Source organism: Nomascus leucogenys, chromosome 5 (genome assembly GCF_006542625.1).
Source record: "Nomascus leucogenys isolate Asia chromosome 5, Asia_NLE_v1, whole genome shotgun sequence".
Taxonomy (NCBI): Eukaryota; Metazoa; Chordata; class Mammalia; order Primates; family Hylobatidae; genus Nomascus; species Nomascus leucogenys.
In genome coordinates this window covers 75,552,906-75,577,034 of record NC_044385.1, presented here as the reverse complement: position 1 = coordinate 75,577,034, position 24,129 = coordinate 75,552,906, and the positions used below count along the sequence as shown (strand labels likewise).

Below are 24,129 nucleotides of genomic sequence, written 5' to 3'. Positions count from 1 at the left end.
TAACCGGACGTGGTGGCACATGCCTATGGTCCCAGCTACTTGGGAGGCTGAGGTGGGAAGATTGCTTGAACCCAACAGGTCAAGACTGCAGCAAGCGGTTATCACACCACTGCACTCCAACCATAATAGGACAATCTTTTACAGCTGTCATACTGGCGAAATTTTTAAATTCTGACAGGTCCAAATGTTAGGAAGGATGGGCAATAACTGTAACTCACACTACACAGCTGTGAAAGTATAAACTGGAATTAACAACTTGAGAAAGCAATTTGGCTATATTGAATGAAGATGACCATACCTTTTGTCTCTGCTTTGAATCTATTTTAAAGCAGTGTTTTGTTTTTTGAGACAGAGTCTTGTTTTGTCACCCAGGCTGGAGTGCAGTGGCGCGATCTCAGCTCACTGAAACCTCTGCCCCCTGGGTTCAAGCGATTCTTGTGCCTCAGCCTCTTGAGTAGCTGGGATTATAGGTGCCTGCCACCACACCCAGCTAATTTTTGTATTTTTTGTGGAGACGGGGTTTCCCCAGTTGGCCAGGCTGGTCTTGAACTCCTGGACTCAAGTGATCCACCCATCTTGGCCTCCCAAAGTGTTGGGATTACAGGCCTGAGCCACCGCACCCAGCCTGTACTACATTTTTTATCTGTTTATCTTTTGATGGACACTTAGGATGGTTCCATGTCTTGGCTATTGTGAATAAGGTTGCAATGAATACGGAAGTGCAGATATTTCCTTGACATACTGATTTCAGTTCCTTTGGATATATACTCAGAAGTGGGATTACTGGATCATGTGGTAGTTCTATTTTTATTTTTTGCATATCTTGCACACTGTTTCTTATAGCGGCTGTACTAATTCACCTTCCCACCAACAGTGTACAAGAGTTCCCTTTTCTCAGCATTCTCATCAACACTTTCCTTTCTTCTTTTTTATTTTGATTGGTTGTGTCACAATCTATTTACTAGCCAGTTGCTGCATCCAGGACAGGGAATACTCTGGCCAAACCTGGGTCATGTTCCCCCCATTTCGGTGGGGTGAGGTGATGTGGGAAGTAGGGCAGACACATCTATCACCAGAAGAAATCTGGACCAAATAGCTACCAGACGTTTTCTTCCTTTTCTTTTACTTCTCTGATTGAGTTATTTCTACTTCTATCATTATTTCCATCCGTCTTTTCTTGGGGATTTTTGGGGCAGTTTCCTTTTTAACTTCTTTAGTTGAATCCTTATTTATTTTTATTCCTATATGAATGAGTTATAATTGTAGATTCTCACCCTCCCACATGTTCTGCCAACAATATAAAGGCTCCTTTTCAAGAACTATTTCTGATTTTTTAGCATTAATTTTGTTGAGCTCTTTGTGGGCCTCATTCCATCTCATCTTTTTGTTCCATTTTTGGTAAATATACACTATCTGTTCACACATAAATGATATATTGGCTAAGGATTTAATTATGGGGTTATAGAGTTTCCTTATCAGAACTCTAGGTTTTCTCCATGGCCTTCAGGCATTTGGTTCATGGAAGTCCAAAACCAACCTGATTTTTATGCTTTCATTTATTTGTTTTTTTAAGGTCATTTTGTTGGAATGTGATTTGAGAAGGAAATGTTTATTTTAAAAGCTGCAAGACACTGAATGTTGGGTCTTATCATGAATCTTAACCAGAAAAATCTTTCGAATGATCAAGTTGAGATTGTTTTTCTGTTTATGCTGTTATATCTTTGATTCTGTTCCATTTTTAATTCCTTTGCTGTTTTTGGCTTCCTATCCTCCCTCTCCATTGTCGTAACACCTGTTTGTTAGGGGATAACACTCCATTTTCTTCATATTGCTGTAAAATACCTATATAGATATAAAGATATGTATCGATACACACTCTATATCTTTTCTTCATCATTTTAGTTTTTTCGACCTTTTCTCGCCTTCTGGGAAAATTTTGCATGTGTTTGTGTCTCTCAATACATCGTGAGCCCTTTGAGGCTTCTTTGTTTCATATTTCCTTGTTCAGTGCCTAGTACATTATAAGTCCTCAGTAAATACTTTTTGAATGAATACATGCAGACTAACTAATTTTGTACCTTGAAGTTGCCCCAGATCCATTTTCTGTATTGTTATTCTGCTCTATGCAGTTTGGGATTCCCAGTCTGCATCTTGGGCATGTGTGTGTTTATGTGTGCATATATATGTGTATTTTCAGTCTTTTACCTTGGCCAGCTCTTTTTTTTTGTCTAAAAGCTTTTTGTCTCCTTTTCTTCTTTTCTTAAATTTATGTCTGTTCTAGCTTTATAGAGAATTAATTTCAGAAGCAACCTTTCTTGCCCAAGTCTGCAGGGCATTTATTTCCTTTTCTTGTGTTCCTTTAATAATAATAATAATAAACAACCTATTTGTTGTTTATTCTGCTTACTGACTCCTGGAAGAGGAAAAGTATAACGGGCCATTGTCAGTCCACTAATATTTCTGTGCTGCGTGGCCTGCTGTCAGCATTAATGCTGAGGGCAGGTTGATGTGTGTGGTCTCAACACAGTTTTCAGTGCCTAGGAGGCATTTATCTAGTGTCAGTCTTCTGGACTAACATGCGTCTTTTCCTGTCCCCACTGCCTGCTTTGCTGAAATAGTATGTATGTTCTTAAAACTCTGAGGTAGACTTTATGGAAAAATTACTCTCCCACCACCTTATCCCCACAAGGCACCATTGTCAGGCCTCTCCATTCCTTTTGTTCCCACCTTAAGCACTTTATCTTTGGCTTTTTCTTGATCATGATAGGATACTGGGGGTTAAAGACTCAAAATGGGTGTGGAACAGTGGTGAATAACCTAGAGCCCTGATGCTCAATCTTACTCTAAGAACAACTTCGTTTTACAGATAGAACAAATGACACCTAGAAGGGGGTGATTAACTTGTTCTGAATCATCAGTAGATCAGTTACCAATCAAGTGGAGGGAGTTTAAGTGTCTTGTGTTTGTGTAGAAGGTTTGAGTGCTACTTGGCTCATTGCTTAAATGACCACCAGTGGGCTAAATGATGTGATTGGAGTAGATGCATATATAGTGACCAGCATGGTCGCCCAGAGTGTGAGAAAGGCAGCCTTGAGTTTCCAGGTGATGGAGGAGGTGTTTAGTGTGGGAGTAGGGGAGGTGTTTAGTCTGGGAGTGGGGGAGGTGTTTAGTCTGGTAGTGGGGGAGGTGTTTAGTCTGGGAATGGAGTGGGGCTGGCCATGGTCTGAGAAGAACTGGGGGAGGCAGGAGAGTTCTGCCTTAATTTGCAGGGGGTCTGGGTGCTGGAACTCAAGCATAGTTTAAGAGCATGAGTTTTGATTTCCTTCAAAATATGGATCCCAAAATTGAAGAATAATGATCAGATGAAATTTTAAAACATTGTTAAACTAATATTATACTTATTATAATAAGTAGGTATAGTAAAATATGAAAATAATTTTTAAAGGAGATTGTATTAAGACAGTATACTGTGTGTTATTTCCCCATTGTATAACCCCATTGCCCCTAAAATGTTTGCTTTTTCCACTTAATAATAAGCTCCAAAGAACAGGGATTGTGTTTTTCTTGTTCGTGGCTCTATCCCTAGTATTTAGCAAAGTGCCTGTGCTCAGTAATTACTCAGATTATTTATTCAATGAATAAATGAACAAACCCACCATCAGATAAAAAGGGGAGACAGTGAATCAGAAAATGTTAGCTAATCACCAGATTGACATGGAAACCCTGAAAACGTTTTTAATTTAAGTAAATTAGCATTAGCTTGTTACAGTGAGAACCAAGCAGAGTAATAATGGACAAAAAAATCATATCATATCTATGATACCATGTCGTAATTTGTACTCTGTTTTGATGTCAGGGAGTATTTAAAATTCCTCCAGTTATATATCTTTCCCTTAGTGCTGTAGAACTACAGGGAGAAAGACAGCAATTACAGCCATACCTTATTTTATTGTGTTTCACCTTTATTGTGCTTTGAAGACACTGTGTTTTTGAAAAATTGAAGGTTTATGGCAACCCTGCATTGAGGAAGTCTATTGGCGCCATTTTTTTTTCAACAGCATGTGCTCACTTTGTATCTCTTGATACATTTTGTTAATTCTCACAATATTTCAAACTTTTTCATTGTTAGTGCATATGTTATGGTGATCTGTGATCAGTGATCTTTGATGTTACTATTGTAATTGTTTTGGGACACCACAAACTGTGCCCATAATCGATAAACGTTGCATGTGTTCTGAGTGCCCCATCGACTGGCCGTTCCCCTGTCTCACTTTCCTCAGGCCTCCCTGTTCCCTGAGATACAACAATACTGAAATTAGGCTGGCTCATAACCCTGTAAGTGGCCTCTATGTGTTCAAGGAAAAGGAAGAGTCACATATCTCTCACTTTAAATCAAAAGGTGGAAAAATGATTAGTCTTACTGAGGAAGGCATATCCAGAGCTGAGGTAGGCTGAAAGCTAGGCCTTTTGCATCAGTAAGCTAGCCAAGTTGTGGATGCAAAGGAAAAGTTCTTGAAGAAAATGAAAAGTGCTACTCCAGTGAAAACACAAATAATAAGAAAACAAAACAGCTAATTGTTAATACGAAGAAAGTTTCAGTGGTCTGGATAGAAGATCAAACCAGACACACATTCCCTTTAGCCTAGTTCAGAGCAAGGCCCCAACTCTCTTCAGTTCTGTGAAAGCTGAGAGAGGTAAGGAAGATGCAGAAGAAAAGTCTGAAGCTAAAAGAGGTTGCTCCATGAGGTTTAAAGAAAGAAGCCATCTCCAGAACATAAAAGTGCAGGGGAAAGCAGCAAGTGCTATTTATAGAAGCTGCAGCAAGTTATCCAGAAGATCTAGCTGAGGTCATTGGTGAGGGTGGCCACACAAAACAACAGATTTTCAGAGTAGGTGGAACATGCTTGTACTGGAAGAAGATGCCATCTAGGATTTTCATAGCTAGAAAGGAGGAGTCAATGCCTGGCTTTAAAGACAAGCTGACTCTCTAGTTAGGAGCTAATGCAGCTGGTAACTTGAAGTAGAAGCTAATACTCATTTCCCATTCCAAAATCCCTTGGGCTTTTAAGAATTATGCTAAATCTATTTGGCCTGTGCTCTATAAATGGAACAACAAAGCCTAGATGACAGCATGGTTTACTGAATATTTTAAGCCTTCGGTTGAGACCCACTGCTCAGAATAAAATATTCCTTTGAAAATATTACTGCTCATTGACAATGCACCTCATCATCCAAAAGCTCGGATGGAGGTTTACAAGGAGATTAATGTTGTTTTCATGCCTGTTAACATCCATTCTGTAGCCCATGGACAAAGGAGTAATTTAGACTTTCCAGACTTGTTAAAGAAATACATTTCATATGTTCATATTGTTCTAATAAAAGTTAAAAAAACAAACAAAAGAAATACATTTCATAAGATGCAAGCTGCCATAGATAGTGATTCCTCTAATGGATCTGGGCAAACTTAATAGAAAAACCTACTGTAAAATATTCGCCATTCTAGATGCCATTAAGAACGTTTGTGATTCATGGGAGGAGGTCAAAATATCAACATTTTCAGGAGTTCAGAAGAAGTTGGTTCTAACTCTCATGGATAACTTTGAGGGGTTCAAGACTTCAGTGGAGGAAGTAACTGCCGATATGGTGGAAATAACAAGGGAACAAGAATTAAGAATAGAGCCTGAAGATGTGACTGAATTGCTGCAATCTCATGATAAAACTTGAACAGGTGAGGAATGTTGCTTCTATGGATGAGCAAAGAAAGTGGTTTCTGAAGATGGAATCTACTCCTGCTGAAGATGAAATGACAACAAAGGATTTAGAATATTACATAAATTTAGCTGATAAGGCAGTGGCAGGTTTCGAGAGGACTGACTTCAATTTTGAAAGCAGTTCTACTGTGAGTAAAATGCTAACAAACTGCATCACATGCTATAGAGAAATCTTCCAGTCAAAGTAGCAAACTTTATTGTCTTCTTTTAAGAAGTCACCACAGCTACTGCATCCTTCAGCAACCAACAACCTGATCAGTCAGCAGTCATCAACATTAATGCAAGACTTTCCAACCAGCAAAAAGATTAGGACTCACTGAAGGGTCAGGCAATAAACATTTTTATAAATTAAGTTATACATATTGTTTTCTTAGATATAATACTATTGCACATTTAATAGACTGCAGTATAGCATAAATATAACTTTTATATGTACTAGGAAAAGCCAAATACATTTTGTGACTCCCTTTATTGAGAAATTTGCTTTATTGCAATGGTCTGGAACTGAACCTACAGTATCTCCCAGGTATGTCTATACGTGAATGCATTTGGCTTCTTTTTAAAATTCTACTTTAATGCAAAATATTTGATCATTGATTATTATGCATTCAGAGAGTAAGTTTATATTTTTTAAAATAGTGGAAAAAAGTATAATTGACTCAAATAGCCAGAAATGTCTAGGACATTTAAGATAGAATCATATCTAAACTGCTGTGCCTTTCTCTTTAGTGAAATAATTCATTAACTATGTCATGGAACTTCTTGTAATAATAGCAGCTAAGCACTATAGAATACATATAGCTAAACATTATAGAATATATTTATTATTATCACTTTCTTTGGTCAAAATATCTAGTTTTACATATCAACTTGGACTCTAAAATTATTTCTTGTATAACCCTTATGTTTCTATTGCAGGAAAGATTTTAAACTTTGTAAAAAAACTTTCAAGCAAAACTTTAAAAATATCTTTTTAAAAATATCTTATATGTAATTAAATTTGGCATAAAACTTGAAACTCATTTTAATTTGATCACTTGTAATGTTTCAGATTACTGAATTCATGTTATTGAAAACTTATAAGACATACTGTTATAAAAATTTAAGCATATTAAGAGTTAAAGTTATAATTTTTGTTGGCTTGTTTGTTTTTAGCATTCCATATTGGAAGAAGAGATTTCTACACATGAAAAAAATGCCTTTGTTTAGTAAATCACACAAAAATCCAGCAGAAATTGTGAAAATCCTAAAAGACAATTTGGCCATTTTGGAAAAGCAAGACAAAAAGACAGACAAGGTAAGAGCTAAAACAGTAACATTATGATTAAAGTACATGCATTGCAATGCCAAAAACCAATGTAAAAGCTTAATGAGGAATTCAAAATATGGTCTGTGATGTGCACATAGAGCCTCTATAAATAGATTTAAGTTGATTTCAGGTTTTATGCAACTGATTATTATTTAGTCTGCTGTGATAAACTTTAGGTTCACTCTCTAGAGACTCTGACCACACTGGATCCCTCTAGACTACACAGCTTAAAGATCTAAAAGGTTATACTGGTGTGTAATGTTACATTTACATGAAAGGTAAAAAGTTTTTATTTAAAGATTGACTGATAGTTTCTGTTACAGTGAATCTCATTTTCATATGGTTTTAAGGTCTTATTAAGTGGGGCTTCCTCACAGGAATGCTATTTACTCCTTTAAAGGGATATTGAATCCTATATATTCGATTTCTCTCTAAAGTTTATGGCTAGATTCAAGATATCTATAAAAGAAATACACGAGTTCATAGTATCCTTCTATTCCAGTAAATGATACAATCTTGAATTCTACAAGAGGTGTGGAAATAGCTTATTCTAATTCTAGTACACTTTGTAATATTGAGCCAAATCTTGGCCCAAATAGAAGAAAAATGGCCTTTTTGCAAGTATAAATCTAAATGGCAAAAGAGAGAAAAAAAAACCTTTTTACACATTTTCATTAGTAACTGGGAAAAGGCCAACTAAAACCACAATAAATTCACATTACACAACTACTGTCTTAGCAAAAATGAAAAGGTGTGATGATGTAAGTGTTGACAAGGATGGAGAGCAATGAGGACTTTCATAAACTGTGGATGATGACGTATACATTGATGTAACTGCTTTGAAAACCAGTTTATTATCTGTGAAATATGAAGATATGCATGTACTAAAATCCTGCCGTGCCACTCCTAGTTATAAACTCTAGAGGTATTCTTGCACATCTGCACCAGGAAAAATGTACAAGAATGTTCATAGCATTGTTGTTAATAAAAAACCTTCAATGGAAACAACCCAATGTCCTTGAACACTAGAACCAATAAAAAAGTTGTGGTATAGGCATTAGTGTGGAACATTAGAAAGTGATAAAAATTAAAGAAATTCTGCCTACATGCAACAGCATAGATGCATTTCTCAAAAATAATGTTGAATGAAAGAAGCAAATCATGAAGGGGTGATGTACTGATCCATAAAGTTGAAAATCAGTGGAACTAAGCTATATTGTTTCAGCCTAAGTTTTCTCATCTATAAAATACGAATAATAAGAAATGTAAAGACATGTTTGTCACAAGAGATATAAAAATATTTACATCTGAGCTGAAAGGGGCCTTCAGGTGACTCCTGGGTGCTGAAAATGTCCTGTTCTTGACTGGGTGATGGTCATAAAGATGTTTGCTTTATGATTATTTTTAACTCTCTCCTAAACATACTCTCCATGTATGTTTAAAGCATTCTTCTGTGGATATATCTCACAATTTAAGATGCTTCCCGTCTTTAGTACATTAAGGATTGCTTCAGTCAGGCTATTAAGGATATGAAAAATTACTTTTTAAAAGTAGTGTCGGCCAGGTGCAGTGGCTCACGCCTGTAATCCCAGCACTTTGGGAAGCTGAGGTGGGCAGATCACCTAAGGTCAGGAGTTCGAGATCAGCCTGCCCAACATGGTGAAACCCCATCTCTACTAAAAATGCAAAAATTAGCCAGGCACGGTGGCGGGTGTCTGTAATCCCAGCTACTAGGGAGGATGAGGCTGGAGAATCGCTTGAACGCAGGAGGCGGAGGTTGCAGTGAACTGAGATTGTGCCGTTGCACTCCAGCCTGGGTGACAAGAGCAAAACTCCATCTCAAAAATAAATAAATAAATAAAAGTAGTATCACCCAAGAAGCAGAGCTAGAGAAAAATAAAAATAAATAAATAATAAAAGTTGCATCATGCTACCATGAGTTATTTTTATGTAATTTGCCTTATTCTACTCATTTCCTTCTTCATTTATAATGATTATAGTATTATACTTAAAAGTAATAAAAGTATATTTCTTTAAAATGTTCAGACAAATTGTTAACTAAATTAGTCTGCTCTCCTTTCCTACCTATATTAATTTTAAAGATTTTTAAATTGAGATATAATTAACATACCATATAATTCACTATTTAAAGTGTACAATTCATTGGTTTTTAGTGCATTCACAAGGTTTTGCAGTTCACCACTATTTAATTCTAGAACATTTTCATCACCCCCAAAAGACACCCTGGAGCCATTAGTAGTCATTCCTTATTTCCCTCTCCCCCAGGCCCTAATACCCACTAATCTATGTACTTTCTGCCTCTATGGATTTGCCTAGTATTCTTTAAAATATAGTGAGTTTTTTTTAAGTTTCATAGATAGCAAAAAAGACAGTGATTCTGTATAAGGAATAAATGGATTGACAAAGAAAACTTATGAGTTTTGACAATATACAATCTTATACTTGGACCATTCAAAAATCAGAGGAATAGGGATTTGTTGAAAAACCTTAACACAATGCTTTAAATAAAGATTAGTAGCTACTGATAAGTCTTCAAAATGGAATCAATTTAATTTTCAAGAATAAAGTTTATGTTGAATTGTTAGCAAAATTAGACGAGTGTGGTTTCAAAGATTATTGGGCCGGATGCGGTGACTCACGCCTGTAATCCCAGCACTTTGGGAGGCTGAGGCCGGCAAATCACGATGTCAGGAGATCGAGACCATCTGGCTAACACGGTGAAACCCCGTCTCTACTAAAAATACAAAAATTAGCCGGGCATGGTGGTGGGCTTCTGTAGTCCCCGCTACTTGGAAGGTTGAGGCAGGAGAATTTTGTGAACCCAGCAGGTGGAGCTTGCAGTGAGCCAAGATTCTGCCACTGCACTCCAGCCTGGGCAACAAAGCGAGACTCTATCTAAAAAAAAAAAAAAAAAAGATTATTTAATGTATGTTGACTAAGTAGAAATACCAGAGAGCTTTTTTATATAAATAAATTTTATAATATTTGTAATATTTTCCAAAATAAAAAAGGCAGTGCTTACTGTTTTTGTTTGTTTATAACTGTACCATTAATTATAAATAAACAGAGCCCAAGACCAAGAAGTGGTTTTTTGGATTGTTTGTTTGTTTATGGCCTAAAAATTTTTGTTCTTTTAACTGTTAGCATACGTTTTGGTCACTAGGCTTCAGAAGAAGTGTCTAAATCACTGCAAGCAATGAAAGAAATTCTGTGTGGTACAAATGAAAAAGAACCCCCAACAGAAGCAGTGGCTCAGCTAGCACAAGAACTCTACAGTAGTGGCCTGCTGGTGACACTGATAGCTGACCTGCAGCTGATAGACTTTGAGGTAAACCATCTGTAAAAGGACGCCAGTGGTGCTTTTCAATTTTAATATCTATCTATCTATCTATCTATCTATCACTATTCGACTTTTGCTTTTCATTATTGCTTTCCATATGCTATTTTTTAATGTTTTTTCTAAAATGTCTACAATTAATCTATTTTTTATAAAAGCAAAAAGCCGAACTGTAGTTAAGTTTTATGCAGCTAGGTAGCAAAGCTAATGGCTAATAGAAGTAATAATAAGAAATAACATTTGTTGAATGCTTGCTATATGTCAGGTGCAGTTTCAAGCATTCAACTCATTGAATTCTTAAAACTACCTTTGTGTTTAATACTGTATTATTAGCCCCATGTTATAGATGAAGAACCTAAAGTTCAAAGATATTAAATAATTTGCCCAAAGTCACTCACTTACTTCAGAGCTTCAAATTCAGACAGTTCTTTTAATGAACATATTATACCAATGATTTAAGAAATGTGTTAAATGCTAGTAATATGTTTATCTCCTTTTGAAAGCAATTATACCTAATTTACCTAAATAATAAATTGACTAACTAAAACAAAAGCTTAGAAATGTAAGTGGTGAATATGTCTAGTCATTATTATCTATTGTGTAACTCAGAGGTTGTGATTTTTCAGTGAGAAATGGATACATAGGCAAGTTTGGGCATTGACTGTTGAGGTGACAGAAGTCCTGGTTTCACTTTGTTGCTTTGTTTCTATCATAATACAAATTTTGTTTGTATCAGGTAGGTACTTGGGTCTCCATTCATTCTCAGAGATAGAGGAGATATGCAAAGTGAATAGCTTTTAGTTTTGTTCACTGAATAAGTGGAAGGAAAACTAATGACAGTGATTACCGTGATTAGACCAAGATCAGGTCAGGGCTCTGGGGATCTGTGGAAATAGTAGCCCACAGCTCTCTGCACAAGTTAGACCAGGGAAGATTTTTAGCAGTCAAAGCAGAGGAGGAGGAGTGCAGAGCCAGGAGGTGTGCAGTCCGGTTGTGGCTAGAAGCAGGACCAAGTGGGGACCCCAAAGGGCCCGGACTTCAGCTCATCCTTTCAGTTACAGCTGTCTTTTTCTTTCTTTCCCTTCCTTATTCTATCTTTCTCTGCCTTTGGCATTTTCTGACCCATAATCTTTTTCTTTTTTTTTTTTTGATTTTTTTTATTATACTTTAAGTTTTAGGGTACATGTGCACAACGTGCAGGTTTGTTACATATGTATACATGCGCCATGTTGGTGTGCTGCACCCATTAACTTGTCATTTACATTAGGTATATCTCCTAATGCTATCTCTCCCCGCTCCCCCCACCCTACCACAGGCCCCGGTGTGTGATGTTCCCCTTCCTGTGTCCAAGTGTTCTCATTGTTCAATTCCCACCTATGAGTGAGAACATGCAGTGTTTGGTTTTTTGTCCTTGCGATAGTTTGCTCAGAATCTTTTTCTTTTTCCTCTTGCTTGGCTTGCTTACTCTCCCTCTCCATCTTACGTCTCATTTCCTTTTAAAACCAGCTATATGTGAAATTATAGTCTTACTGTATGTATATACTTTTCTGTTTCTTTTATTTAGCTTAAAATTAGGTATTATGAACACTTGTAGAAGCTGTGGCATAGTGAAAAAAACACTTGACTTGGAATTAGAATTTAGAGTCCCAGCTCTGCTATTTCATGGTCAGTAACTTAATCTCTTTGAGCTTAAGTTTTCTCATCTATAAAATAGGAATAATATAAACTTACAGCATTGTTTTAAATATTAAACTAAATAAAAATATATACATATATATGATGTGTTATATAGGGGCACTAAATATAAATGCAGACTGTATACAAATGTCAAGTAGTAGTATTTTTTTCATTTCCTCTTTTTCTCAAACTCGGGAACTAAAGTTAAATGTAAGCTGGTTTGTTTTTCTTGTAACCGTTGATTTTTTTGTTATAACCCTTAATTTGTTTTAGATTTAGTTGGTCAGTGACCATAAATAGGAAAATGATTCCCTATTCTTGTAGTATAGTTTTATAAATTTACTATTGTTTTGCTCGTTTCTCTGAGAACAGCAGCATATTAAGCTACTGTCGTCATTAATTCATAAGTACACTTGAGTTAGTTTATGAGATTAACCCAATTTGCAGTGGAGTGCTGGAAGGAATATAACTAAGGATAGTTATGTTTTGAAGAATGAGTTCAGGGATGAGATGTCATCAGGTTCAGTGACCTGGAGAAGCCTTGAGCAGCCACAGAACCTCATAGGTTCAAAGTGCTCTCCAAGAATTGGGGAGTTAGGGAGGAGTATACCAAAGAAAAACTTTGGGTGCCTTACAACTTTCTTTGGCATTGGCTCAGATAACAAAAGTGGAACGTAAGAAACAGTTATGGAAGTTCCCCTTCTTTTACATGGCACATCAAATATAAATTAAATTTTTGAGAACAAGTTCATTTAAAAATTATTTTGGAATTAAGACATTTCATTGCCTAAAATAGACTTGTACATTATTATCAAGTAAACTTTTATTCTCTGGAATCCTTGGAGAAAAGAAGTATCTTTCTGAACATTTGAATTTTCTATATATAGCTGAAGATTAAGCCTAAAAATGCGAGTTAAATCGATTACTCTTGTGGATTACTTTAATTTTTAAAATAAAATGTATGATATACTTGCCTTCCCTCCAGAATAATATGCTAGATATAACAAGTTTTTAAACTGATGATTCAAAACTATTATGAAGATTTGTTATTGTGATAATAAGATAGGCAATTCTTAACTTTATTTATTCAATTGACGTGACACATACCTAGAACATAATTATAAGTGAATGTGATACTCCATAGATATGAACTGGAGGCATGGATGATCAGCCTGCAGGCAGCAACTCTCCTTCTCAAGCCTAAAGTGTCTATATAAGCTACTGACAGCTTGATAAAATTCCTTCTGACTTCAAACTTACTCCAACGACACAGAACCCCCACCCCCATGTCTCTTGGTTCATGGCTTGCACTGGGACAGCCACTTCTATGTTACCTTGAGTACTAGGACTGTATTTGCCACACCTAGTGGCATGTTAATTTGTGAATTGATTGAATGAATGTAGTAATGAGAATGAGATATCAAAGCAGAGGTAAAAGAATTGGACCAAAAGAAGGTATTGGGACATACCAGTGAGCCATTTTTCTGAAGGAATCAGTAAATTGTTTAGAAGATAATTCAAACTCTTTGGAGTGATGATGATATGATTTCAGTAAGTGAATAGCCTCTGCTGGTGCATCTTTGGATAGCAAAACAGTCATTTGACTGTAAAATTTCTGGTATGTTTTGATAACAGAAAGGAAAAATTATTATTTTAAGGATGGTATACAGCTTTTGCCAGATAACCTAGGAGAATGGCACATTCCTTACAGAGAAAAAAAGTGAATTTTTGTTTAGAAGATACCTTGATTGGCTTTTTTGTTAGTTTGAAAGGCTGAAGTCTCTAGGCAATGTCTGTAAGGAAAAGACTGAAAGAAAAAAGCTTAGATTTCCTTGGCAGAGAAAAGTAACAGAAATTTGAGAAATGCCCTCTTTGGCCAAGGTTGACAGGAGTAGGAAATAGAAGAAAGATAGGAGAAAGGTTTGGAGGGAGAGAGAGGGATCCAGAACCATGACAAAAGGAAGGTGTTCGTGGAGAACGATGATCAGGAAGACTGAAGAACCTTTCATAAAAGTGATCTGTAGACTTCAACTTGAAGGTGTTTCTGCACTGTGCTGTAATTATGCTTTGTTCACCTTAAACCTTTGTAAAGGAGCATTGTACTAATAATACATGTTGAGGCTGGGCGTGGTGGCTCACACCTGTAATCCCAGCACTTTGGGAGGCCGAGGCGGGCGGATCATGAGGTCAGGAGATCGAAACCATCCTGGCTAACATGGTGAGACCTCATCTCTACTAAAAATATAAAAATTAGCCAGGTGTGGTGGCGGGTGCCTGTAGTCCCAAGCTACTCGGGAGGGAGGCTGAGGCAGGAGAATGGCATGAACCCGGGAAGCGGAGCTTGCAGTGAGCCGAGATCACGCCACTGAACTCCAGCCTGGGCGACAGAGCGAGACTCCGTCTCAAAACAAAACAAAAACAACAAAAAGCATGTTGAGTGAAGAAGGGGTGGTTTTCTACACTTGGAGTAAACTGAGTGTTGAAAAAATAAGCAGTTGCAGGAAACAAGGCAATGAATGGGGGTTGAAGGGCGCTGGGAGCAGGGGTTTGGAACCCTGAGCTGACAGCAGTGATGGTGGCTGGCAGCACTGACTTAGACTGGATGGCAGGGACTGACTCAGGAATCTTTGACAAACCCACTTCTCTGTCAGGAATCTAGAGGAAAGTGGCCCACTGGGGTAGGGACAATACTGGAGGATCCAGCTATCATCATGTAAATAATGGCTAGTTAGGAGGTCGGCCTTTGGGTTAAATAAAAATCTCATGAAGTAGCTATAAATTTTTATCTAATCCTTTAAGCCTTAAAATTGCAGACAGAAAAGAACCATTTCAGCATACTATTATGAGGTTCAAAAAATGATTTGTGGCTGAGGTTGCAAGGCTTCTGATTTTTATGGGCTCAGGATCAAACTCAGCTGTGTTTTTTGAGGTTTGGCTACTATTCAAGACACAGCTTTAGACTCTTTGATGTTTTGAAACACAACGTGATAAGAGATCAAAGGAGGGAAAATGTATTGCCTATAAGGTCTGATACATTCATTTTAAAGGCAGGTGTGCCTTGCAAAACTAGGGTGGATGCAAAGTGAACTGTTCAGGCTGAATAAGCAGCTCAAAGAAGCAGAAAATTGTCTTCTATGGTAACTTAATCCCTAATGATTATTTCTCACTACATTAAAAAAAATAATTAGCAAAACAGGCCCAGTGCAGTGGCTCACGCCTATAATCCCAGCACTTGGGGAGGCTGAGGTGGGAGTATTGCTTGAGCCCAGGAGTTTGAGACCTCCCCGGGCAACATGGCAAAACCCTGTCTCTACAAAAAATAAAAAAAATTAGCAGGGCATGTGTGCCTGTGGTCCCAGCTACTCAGGAGGCTAAGGTGGAAGAATCACCTGGGCCCAGGTGGTTGAGGCTACAGCGAGCCAAGATTGTGCCACTGCATTCCAGCCTGGGTAATAGAATGAGACCCTGTCTCAAAAGAAAAAAAAAATAGCAAAACAAACACTCCAGGATCAACTTTTCCACTTTTCATTAAGCCATTTTGTAGTCCTATGTTTTGTAAATGTTTATGTTCTAATAATCTTTTTCTATTCCCTGGACCTGATTAAAGTGGTCCTTGGCCAGGTGTGGTGGCTCATGTCTGTAATCCCAGCATTTTGGGAGACCTAAGGTCAGGGGTTCGAGACCAGCCTGGCCAACGTGGCAAAACCCTATCTATACTAAAAATACAAAAATTAGCTCTGCCCATGGTGGCATGCACCTGTAATCCCAGCTACTCGGGAGGCTGAGGCAGGAGAATCGCTTGAACCCAGGAGGCGGAGGTTGCAGTGAGCCAAGATCGCACCATTGCACTCCTGCCTGGGCAACAAGAGTGAAACTCCATCTCAAAAAGAAAAAAACGGAAAAGAAAAAGAAAAAAAAAAGTGGTCCTTTACCTTTGGTTTTATTACTGCAAAAATATAACAGAAATTGTAAAGCCTTGAAATACCAGCTTTGACTGTACTTTATACATTTAACAATTTGAAATGCTTACTATGCGTGTCGGCCATTGATTTTATTTAATTATATTTGGTCTGGATTTTATTTGATTGTGTATATATTTTGTGCCCATCACTGGACAAATTAAAGAATTTACAGTCTCAGGTAGGGAAATACTATGTCATAGAAAATGGAATTTTATGTTATCATTACCCTATTGCCCTCCTAAAATTAATGAATATAAGCTTTAGAAGGCCTTTATCCTATAAAGGAATATAATTTATGGGTGATTAAAAATGGCATTTGGCATCAGACTCTTAATTAGATGTGAAACCTGTTAATTGTTTGTAATAAAATTAAGACAGTGACCATTAGTTTGATCGTACCAGACATTTTAAGGAATGTAATCTGCATAAAGATGAAGACTACTTGTGCTGTGTATAAAGCGTTGTGTCTGCCCACTCCCTGTGCTTTCTGGGGAATGCTCCCTCCTTCTCCACTCACATGGTTACCATGGGAACAACCATTTTCGGTGACATGACACCCTGGACAACACACATCTGAATGACCTGCAAGTGGATATCTGACCAAAAGAGGGCCAGAGGCTTTCTGCAGGAATTCTGGAACTAGAACTGAGACAGAACCCCAGTATTTGGCCAGGTGCTTAAAGATAGTAAATGCAGTTTTTCATCAGTGGCCATATTTTTCACTATGTGGACTAAAGAAACAGAAGAAGCTAGCCTGCAGAGAAAATAGAATGACAAAGATATTGGGGCAGTGGGGGAGATAATCTCCCATATAAATTCCCACAGATGGATTTCATGTAATATGTAAATTTAATTATATTTAAATTTTTTTGAGAGCAACTTTGAGCTAGCTTGTAGTTTCATTCCCTATATCTTTCCCAGTATCTATAAATTAGTTCAATTTGAATTTTAGTCTCCAGCAAGATCCCTCACTAATCCATTCAGTGGCTACCCCTCACACTGCAGACTGGTCTGCCTATCTACTTCTGCTACTGAAATTCAGCACAACCATTTGCTCCCACCCACCTCAACTCCCCCGCAACAAACCAGCAAGGATAGAGAAGTCCCTGACTTCACTGGCTATAATTTTCATTTTTAAAAATTATGATACAATTTATAAATAGTAACATTCACCCTTTTTAGTGCACAGTTCTGTAATGAAGAACAGTTCCATCACCCTAAAAAATTCTCCTATGCCGGCTGGGTGCGGTGGCTCACGCCTGTAATCCCAGCACTTTGGGAGGCCGAGGTGAGCAGATCACGAGGTCAGGAGCCCGAGACCATCCTGGCCAATATCGTGAAACCCTGTCTCTACTAAAAATACAAAAATTAGCCAGGTGTGGTGGTGTGCACCTGTAGTCCCAGCTACTTGGGAGGCTGAGGCAGGAGAATCACTTGAACCTGGCAGGCGGAGGTTGCAGTGAGCCAAGATCGTGCCACTACACTTCAGCCTGGGCGACAGAGCAAGACTTCGTCTCAAAAAAAAAAAAAAAAAAATCTCCTATGCCTCTTTGTAATCATCTCCTTTTCCTGTCCCCAGCCTCTGGCAACCATTGATCAGTTTTCAGTCCTTATATTTTCACCATTGCAAAAAGATTGGGTAAGCAGAATCATACGTATGTAGCCTTTTGAGCCTGGCTTCTGTCAGCATAAGGCATTTGAGATTCATCCATGTCGTTGCCATGTATTAGGGGTCTGTTGCTTTTTATTGCTGAGTAGTAGTCCATTGCATGGATGGACCACAGATCATTTATCCATTCCCCACTTGTGGGATATTTTACATATTTCCAGTTCCTAGCAATTACAAATAAAGCTACCATAACCATTTATGTATAGTATTTAGTGTGAACGTAGGTTTTCATTTCACTTAGATAAATACCTAGGAGTAGGGCTGTTGGGGAACGTCAACTTTTTGTTTTGTTTTATTGTTTTATTTTAGCCATTCTAATAAGGGTTGGTGATATCTCATTGTGGTTTTAATTTGGATTTCCCTAATGACTAATGATGTTGAGCATCTTTTCATGTACATTTTTGCCATCATATCTCTTCTTTTATGAAGTATTTATTCAGATCTTCTGCCCCTTTTTAATTTCGTTGCTGAATTTTGAGAATTCTTTATATATATTCTATATAAAAGTCAATGGCTTGTGTTTTAAAGTGGATGTTTTCTAGTCTGTGCCTTCTTTTCTCTTGTTTCTCTTTTCTCATCTATGCTATCTGTGAGGGATGCTGTTTTTCAGCAATCATTCTGGTTGCTGTGACTGCTGTTCACCACCTCTTTCTTCCTTCCTTTTTTCTTATTTGATTTTAGTTAATACTTCCATATATATCATTTATTCATTCAGCAAATAGTTGTGGAGCATTTCATGTTAAAGCTGACCTTTTTTGAATTTGCCAGCAAACACAAGGGCTTCTTCAGGTTTGGGATCTTATTGGTTACATTATATGTAACCTTAGAATTGCTAGCTAATTTTTGGCATTTTGGGTCATTTCTGGATGTTGCTTCTTTATTATCAAAGATATTTTTATGGTTTTTCTGTCTTTTTTTTCTGGCCACTTCTGAGTCCAGGGCTTGAGATCTGGCAGCCTGCGGGTTGCAAAAAACTGGTTTTGAAATAGTTAAGGTTTCACTCCAGTTAGATTTGGCATGACAAATTGATAGCTACAAAGATTAATTAACATGTAATATAGAGATCATTATTCACCAGCTTGTACCTGTTTCAGTGTTCTGTAATCCTTTCTATTCTAATCCTTTCCTCTGTTTTGAGAAGGGGTCCCTGGTAGCAGAACTTGTTTTTGTTATCCACAGGGGGCTTCCTTTGCCTTTGCACACATTTGCTAATGAACTAGAAGAATGTTTTCCTCTATGTAAAAGTTGGATAGAGTTCTGCGGAGCTTCATTTCTACTGGAATGCTGTATGGAATGTTCTTGTGACATTTCACTGGGAAGTATGAAAAACATGTTCCTATGACATTTCAAAGAGGGTTGATATTTATTCTGCAATATTACACTGTAGCGTCTAGAAAGGTTTGAACAAAACAGATGATTTCTTTCATTTTAAAATCAATTTATGCTTACAGCTATATCTTTTTTTATACAGCAAATATAGTCTTTAACATCAGTATAAATAAAATTTATGTAATATAACCTTTTTTTTTTTTTTTGAGACAGGGTCTCACTCTGTCACCCAGGCTAGAGTGCAGTGGCATGATCTCAGCTCATTGCAACCTACACCTTCCACCTACACCTCCCAGGCTCAAGTGATCCTCCCACATCAGCCTCGCAAGTAGCTGGGACTATAGGCATGTGCCACTACACCCAGCTAATTTTTGTATTTTTTTTGTAGAGATGGGGTTTCACCATGTTGCCCAGACTGGTCTCAAACTCCTGGGTTCAACTGATCCTCCAGCCTTGGCCTCTCAAAGTGCTAGAATTACAGGCATGAGCCACCGTGCCCGGCCTATAAACATTTTTTAGTGTTTTAAAATTATGAGAGCAACTGATTTTGAAGTATTCTTTTAAATTGAAGATTCACCTACGAATTGGTTTTCGTGGGAACATAGTTTTCATTTCTCTGTAATAGATGCCAAGAGCGCAATTGCTGTTCTGGTTAGCTGCATGTTTAGCTGTTTCAGGAACTGCTAAAGTGTTTTCCAGATTGGCTATACCGTTTTACATTTCCACTACAATGTATGAGTACAGTTTCTCTTCATTCTTGCCAGCATTTGATGTTGTTGCTGTTTTTTATTTTAGCCATTCTAATAGGCATGTAGTAATATTTCATTGTGGTTTTGATTTTCATTTCCCTAATGGCTAACGATGTTGAACGTCTTTTATGTGCTTGTTGCCATCTGTATATCCTCTTTGGTAAAATGTCTCTTCGTGTCTTTTAGCCATTTTCCCTGTTTTGTTTATTTTTATTTTATTTTTTAAGTAGAGATGGGGTCTTGCTATGTTGCCCAGGCTACTCTCAAACTCCTGGCTCAAGTAATCCTGCTTCAGCTTTCCAAAGTAATTTCATGCCTGGCATTATAGACATGAGCCACCCCACCCATCCTTTTGTCCATTTTCTAATTAGATTGTTCATTCGTTTGAGGCAGGATCTTGGTCTGTTTCCCAGGCTGGAATTCAGTGGCACAATCTCAGCTCACTGCAGGCTCTGCCTCCAGGGCTCAAAGCGGATTCTCGTGCCTCAGCCTCCCGAGTAGCTGGGATTACAGGCATGCACCACCACACCCAGCTAATTTTTGTATTTTTAGTAGAGACAAGGTTTCATCACTTTGGTCAGGCTGGTCTTGAACTCCTGACCTCCGGTGATCTGCCTGCCTTAGCCTCCCAAAATGCTGGGATTACATATGTGAGCCACCATGCCTGGCAGATTGTTTTTCATACTATTAAGTTTTTTGGGCTTTGATGGGGGTTGGGTTTCGGAGGGAGGGTGTTTGGAGAGCATGGGTTTGTTTTTTGTGTTTTTTTTAGACGGAGTTTCGCTCTCGTTGCCCAGGCTGGAGTGCAATGGCACGATCTCAGCTCACTGCAGCCTCTGCCTCCTGGGTTCAAGCGATTCCCCTGCCTCAGCCTCCTGAGTAGCTGGGATTACAGGTGCGTGCCACCACGCCTGGCTAATTTTTGTATTTTTAGTAGAGACGGGGTTTCACCATCTTGGCCATGCTGGTCTCGAACTCCTGACCTCGTGAGAGCATGGGTTTTTATTTCTTTTTTCTCTTTTTTCTTTTTAATTTTTGTGGGTACATAGTAGGTGGTGTATATGAGATATTTTAGTACAGGCGTATAATGTGTAATAACCACATCATGGAAAATTGGGTATCTATCCTCTCAAGCATTTATCCTTGGTATTACCAGATCTTATTCATTGTTTCTATTGTTTTTTGTACCCATTAACCATCCCCATCTCACCATCACATACTTCCCTACTACTCTTCCTAGCCTCTGGTAACCATGCTTCTATTCTTGATTTTCATGAGTTCACTTGTTTTAATTTTTAGATCCCACAAATAACTGAGAACATCTGATGTTTGTCTTTCTGTGCCTGGTTTATTTCACTTAACATAATGGCCCCCAGTTCCTTCCATGTTGTTGCAATGACAGAATCTCATTCCTTTTTATGACTGAATAGTACTTTATTGTGTATAGGGTACCACATTTTCTTTATCCTCATTTTGTCATCTGTTTTTGGACATTTAGGTTGTTTCCAAATCTTGGCTATTGTGAACAATACTACAACAAATATGGGAGTGTAGATATCTCTTTGATATACTGATTTCCTTTCTTTTGGGCATATACCTAAGAGTAGGATTGCTAAATCATGTGGTATCTCTATTTGTAGTTTTTTGAGGAACCTCCAAATTATTCTCCATAGTAGTTGTACTAATTTACATTCCTACCAACAGCATATGAGGGTTTCCTTTTCCCCACATCCTTACCAGCAATAGTTGTTATCTGACATTTAGATAAAAGGCATTTTAACTGTCGTGAGAGGATATCTCATTGTAGTTTTGATTTGCATTTCTCTGATAATCAGTGATGTTGAGCACCTTTTCATAGAAGGCCTGTGTTCTGTAGGTTTTCCCTTCACTTTGTTGATTGTATCCTTCACTGTGCAGAAGCTTTTAAATTTGGTGTGGTCCCATTTGTCCATTTTTGCTTTGATTGCCTGTGCTTGTGGGGTTTTGCTCAAGAAGTTTTTGCCCAGACCGATGTCCTGGAGAGTTTCCCCAATATTTTATTTTAGTAGCTTCATAGTTTCATAGATCTTAGATATAAGTCATTAATCCATTTTGACTTGATTTCTGTATGTGACAAGAGATAGGGGTCTAATTTCATTCTTCTGCATGTAGATATTCAGTTTTCTCTGCACTATTTGTTGAAGACTGTCTTTTCCCCTCAATGTGTGTTCTCAGCACCTTTGTAAACAATGAGTTCACTGTAGGTGTGTAGATTTGTTTCTGGGTTCTTTGTTCTGTTCCGCTGGTCTGTGTGTCTATTTTTATGCCAGTACCATGCTGTTTTGGTTACTATATAGCTCTGTATATATAATTCAAAGTCAAGTCATGTGATTTTTTCAGTTTTGTTCTTTTTGCTCACGATGGTTTTGGCTATTCTGGGTTTTTTGTGGTTCCATGTAAATTTTAGGATAGTTTTTTCTATTTCGATGAAGAATGTCATTGGTATTTTGATTGGGATTGCATTGAACCTGTAGACTATGTTGGGTAGTATGAACATTTTAACAATATTGTTTCTTTCAATCCATGGACACGGAATATCTTTCCATTTTTTGCATGTCCTCTTTAATTTCTTTCATCAGTTTTTTTTATAGTTTTCATTATGGAGATTTTTTACTTCTTTGGTTAAGCTAATTTCTAGGTATTTAATTTTATTTGTTGCTATTATAAATGGGATTTCTTTTTTGATTTCTTCTTCAGATTGTTCACTGTTAGCATATAGAAATGCTACTGATTTTTGTATGTTGATTTTTGTATCCTGCAACTTTATTGAATTTGTTCGTCAATTCTAATAGTTTTTTTGTGGAGTCTTTAGTTTTTTCCAAATATAAGGTCATATCATCTGCAAACAAGGATAATTTGACTTCTTCCCTTCCAATTTGGATGCCCTTCATTTCATTCTCTTGTTTGATTGCTCTGGCTAAGACTTCCAATATTATGTTGAATAACAGTGGTAAAAGTTGTCATGTTCCAAATCTAAGTTCTGCTACTGTTGTATTGGGATCTGTCTCTCACTTTAGCTCTAATAATATTTGCCCTTCATTTCATTCTCTTGTTTGATTGCTCTAGCTAAGACTTCCAATATTATGTTGAGTAACAGTGGTAAAAGTTCTCATGTCCCAGATCTAAGATCTGCTACTGTTGTATTGGGATGTGTCCTTCACTTTAGCTCTAATAATATTTGCTTTACATATCTGGGTGCTCCAGTGTTTGGTGCATATATATTTACAATTGTTATATCCTCTTGCTGAACTGACTCCTTTATTATTATATAATGACTTTCTTTGTCTCCTCTTACAGTTTTCTTGAGGTCATGTTTTCTTGGATGGTGTTAGTGCTTGTAGATATTTATCAGTATCTGACAGGACAGTGAGATCTAGGCAATCTCATTAATCCTTAATTTCCTTATGAATAATATGTATATATACATATTTACATTTGTACATTTTATAAAACATATATTATACATCCTTAATTTCTTTTTATAATATGTATAAGATTATTGTATGCATGCCAGAAAAAAATTAACAAAAAGAATATGAAATTTAAAAAAATAAGGTTGTTGTGAAAATTGGATAATACCTGTAAAGCTCTTAGCATAAGTGCCTGGCACAGAGTAAGCACTCAGTAAGTATTTGCTGCTGTGAAGGTGGAGGTAGAGGTAGTGGGGAAGAGGAAGTACTGATCAATGTGACAAAGGACATGGTTGTAGTACAGAGAGGGGCACTCATCCCAGGGGAGAAAACTCCTGAACTGAGTCTTAAAGAATGACAGAGTTCATGAAAAAAGGAAGAGCATCAACAAAGATATAGAACCATAAAATGTTGTGTACATGTGGTGCAGCAATTTGGTACTAATAGAACTTGATGTACGAATTGGAAGTGATAGTTAGCTGATGAGACTGGAAAAGTTGGCCGCTGTCAAGTCATTGAAGGGTATTGGACTTTCTTTCTTTCTTTCTTTCTTTCTTTCTTTCTTTCTTTCTTTCTTTCTTTCTTTCTTTCTTTCTTTCTTCTTTCTCTTTCTGTCTCTCTCTCTCTTTCCTTTCTTTCCTTCTCTTTTTTTCTTTTTTTGAGACAAAGTCTTGCTCCGTTGCCCAGGCTGGAGTGCAGTGGCACGATCTCGGCTCACTGCAACCTCTGCCTTCTGGGTTCAAGCGATTCTTCTGCCTCAGCCTCCCAAATAGCTGGGACTACAGGTGCATGCCACCACAGCCGGTTAATTTTTGTATTTTTACTAGAGACGGGGTTTCACCATATTGGCCAGGCT

At 37.5% G+C, this 24,129-nt stretch overlaps 1 protein-coding gene across 10 annotated transcripts in view; it reads left to right on the top strand.

Annotated features, from left to right (window-relative positions):
- The window catches only part of CAB39L (calcium binding protein 39 like), a 134,949-nt gene that overhangs the window by 58,940 nt on the left and 51,880 nt on the right, over window positions 1–24,129 (top strand). For all 10 annotated transcript variants that reach the window (XM_003270091.4, XM_003270092.3, XM_030813398.1 and 7 more), the window contains 2 exons: window positions 6,927–7,068; window positions 10,265–10,429. In XM_003270091.4, coding sequence (XP_003270139.1) covers window positions 6,958–7,068; window positions 10,265–10,429 — 276 coding nt within the window. In that variant the 5' untranslated portion in view covers window positions 6,927–6,957. The remainder of the gene's footprint in view (window positions 1–6,926; window positions 7,069–10,264; window positions 10,430–24,129) is intronic.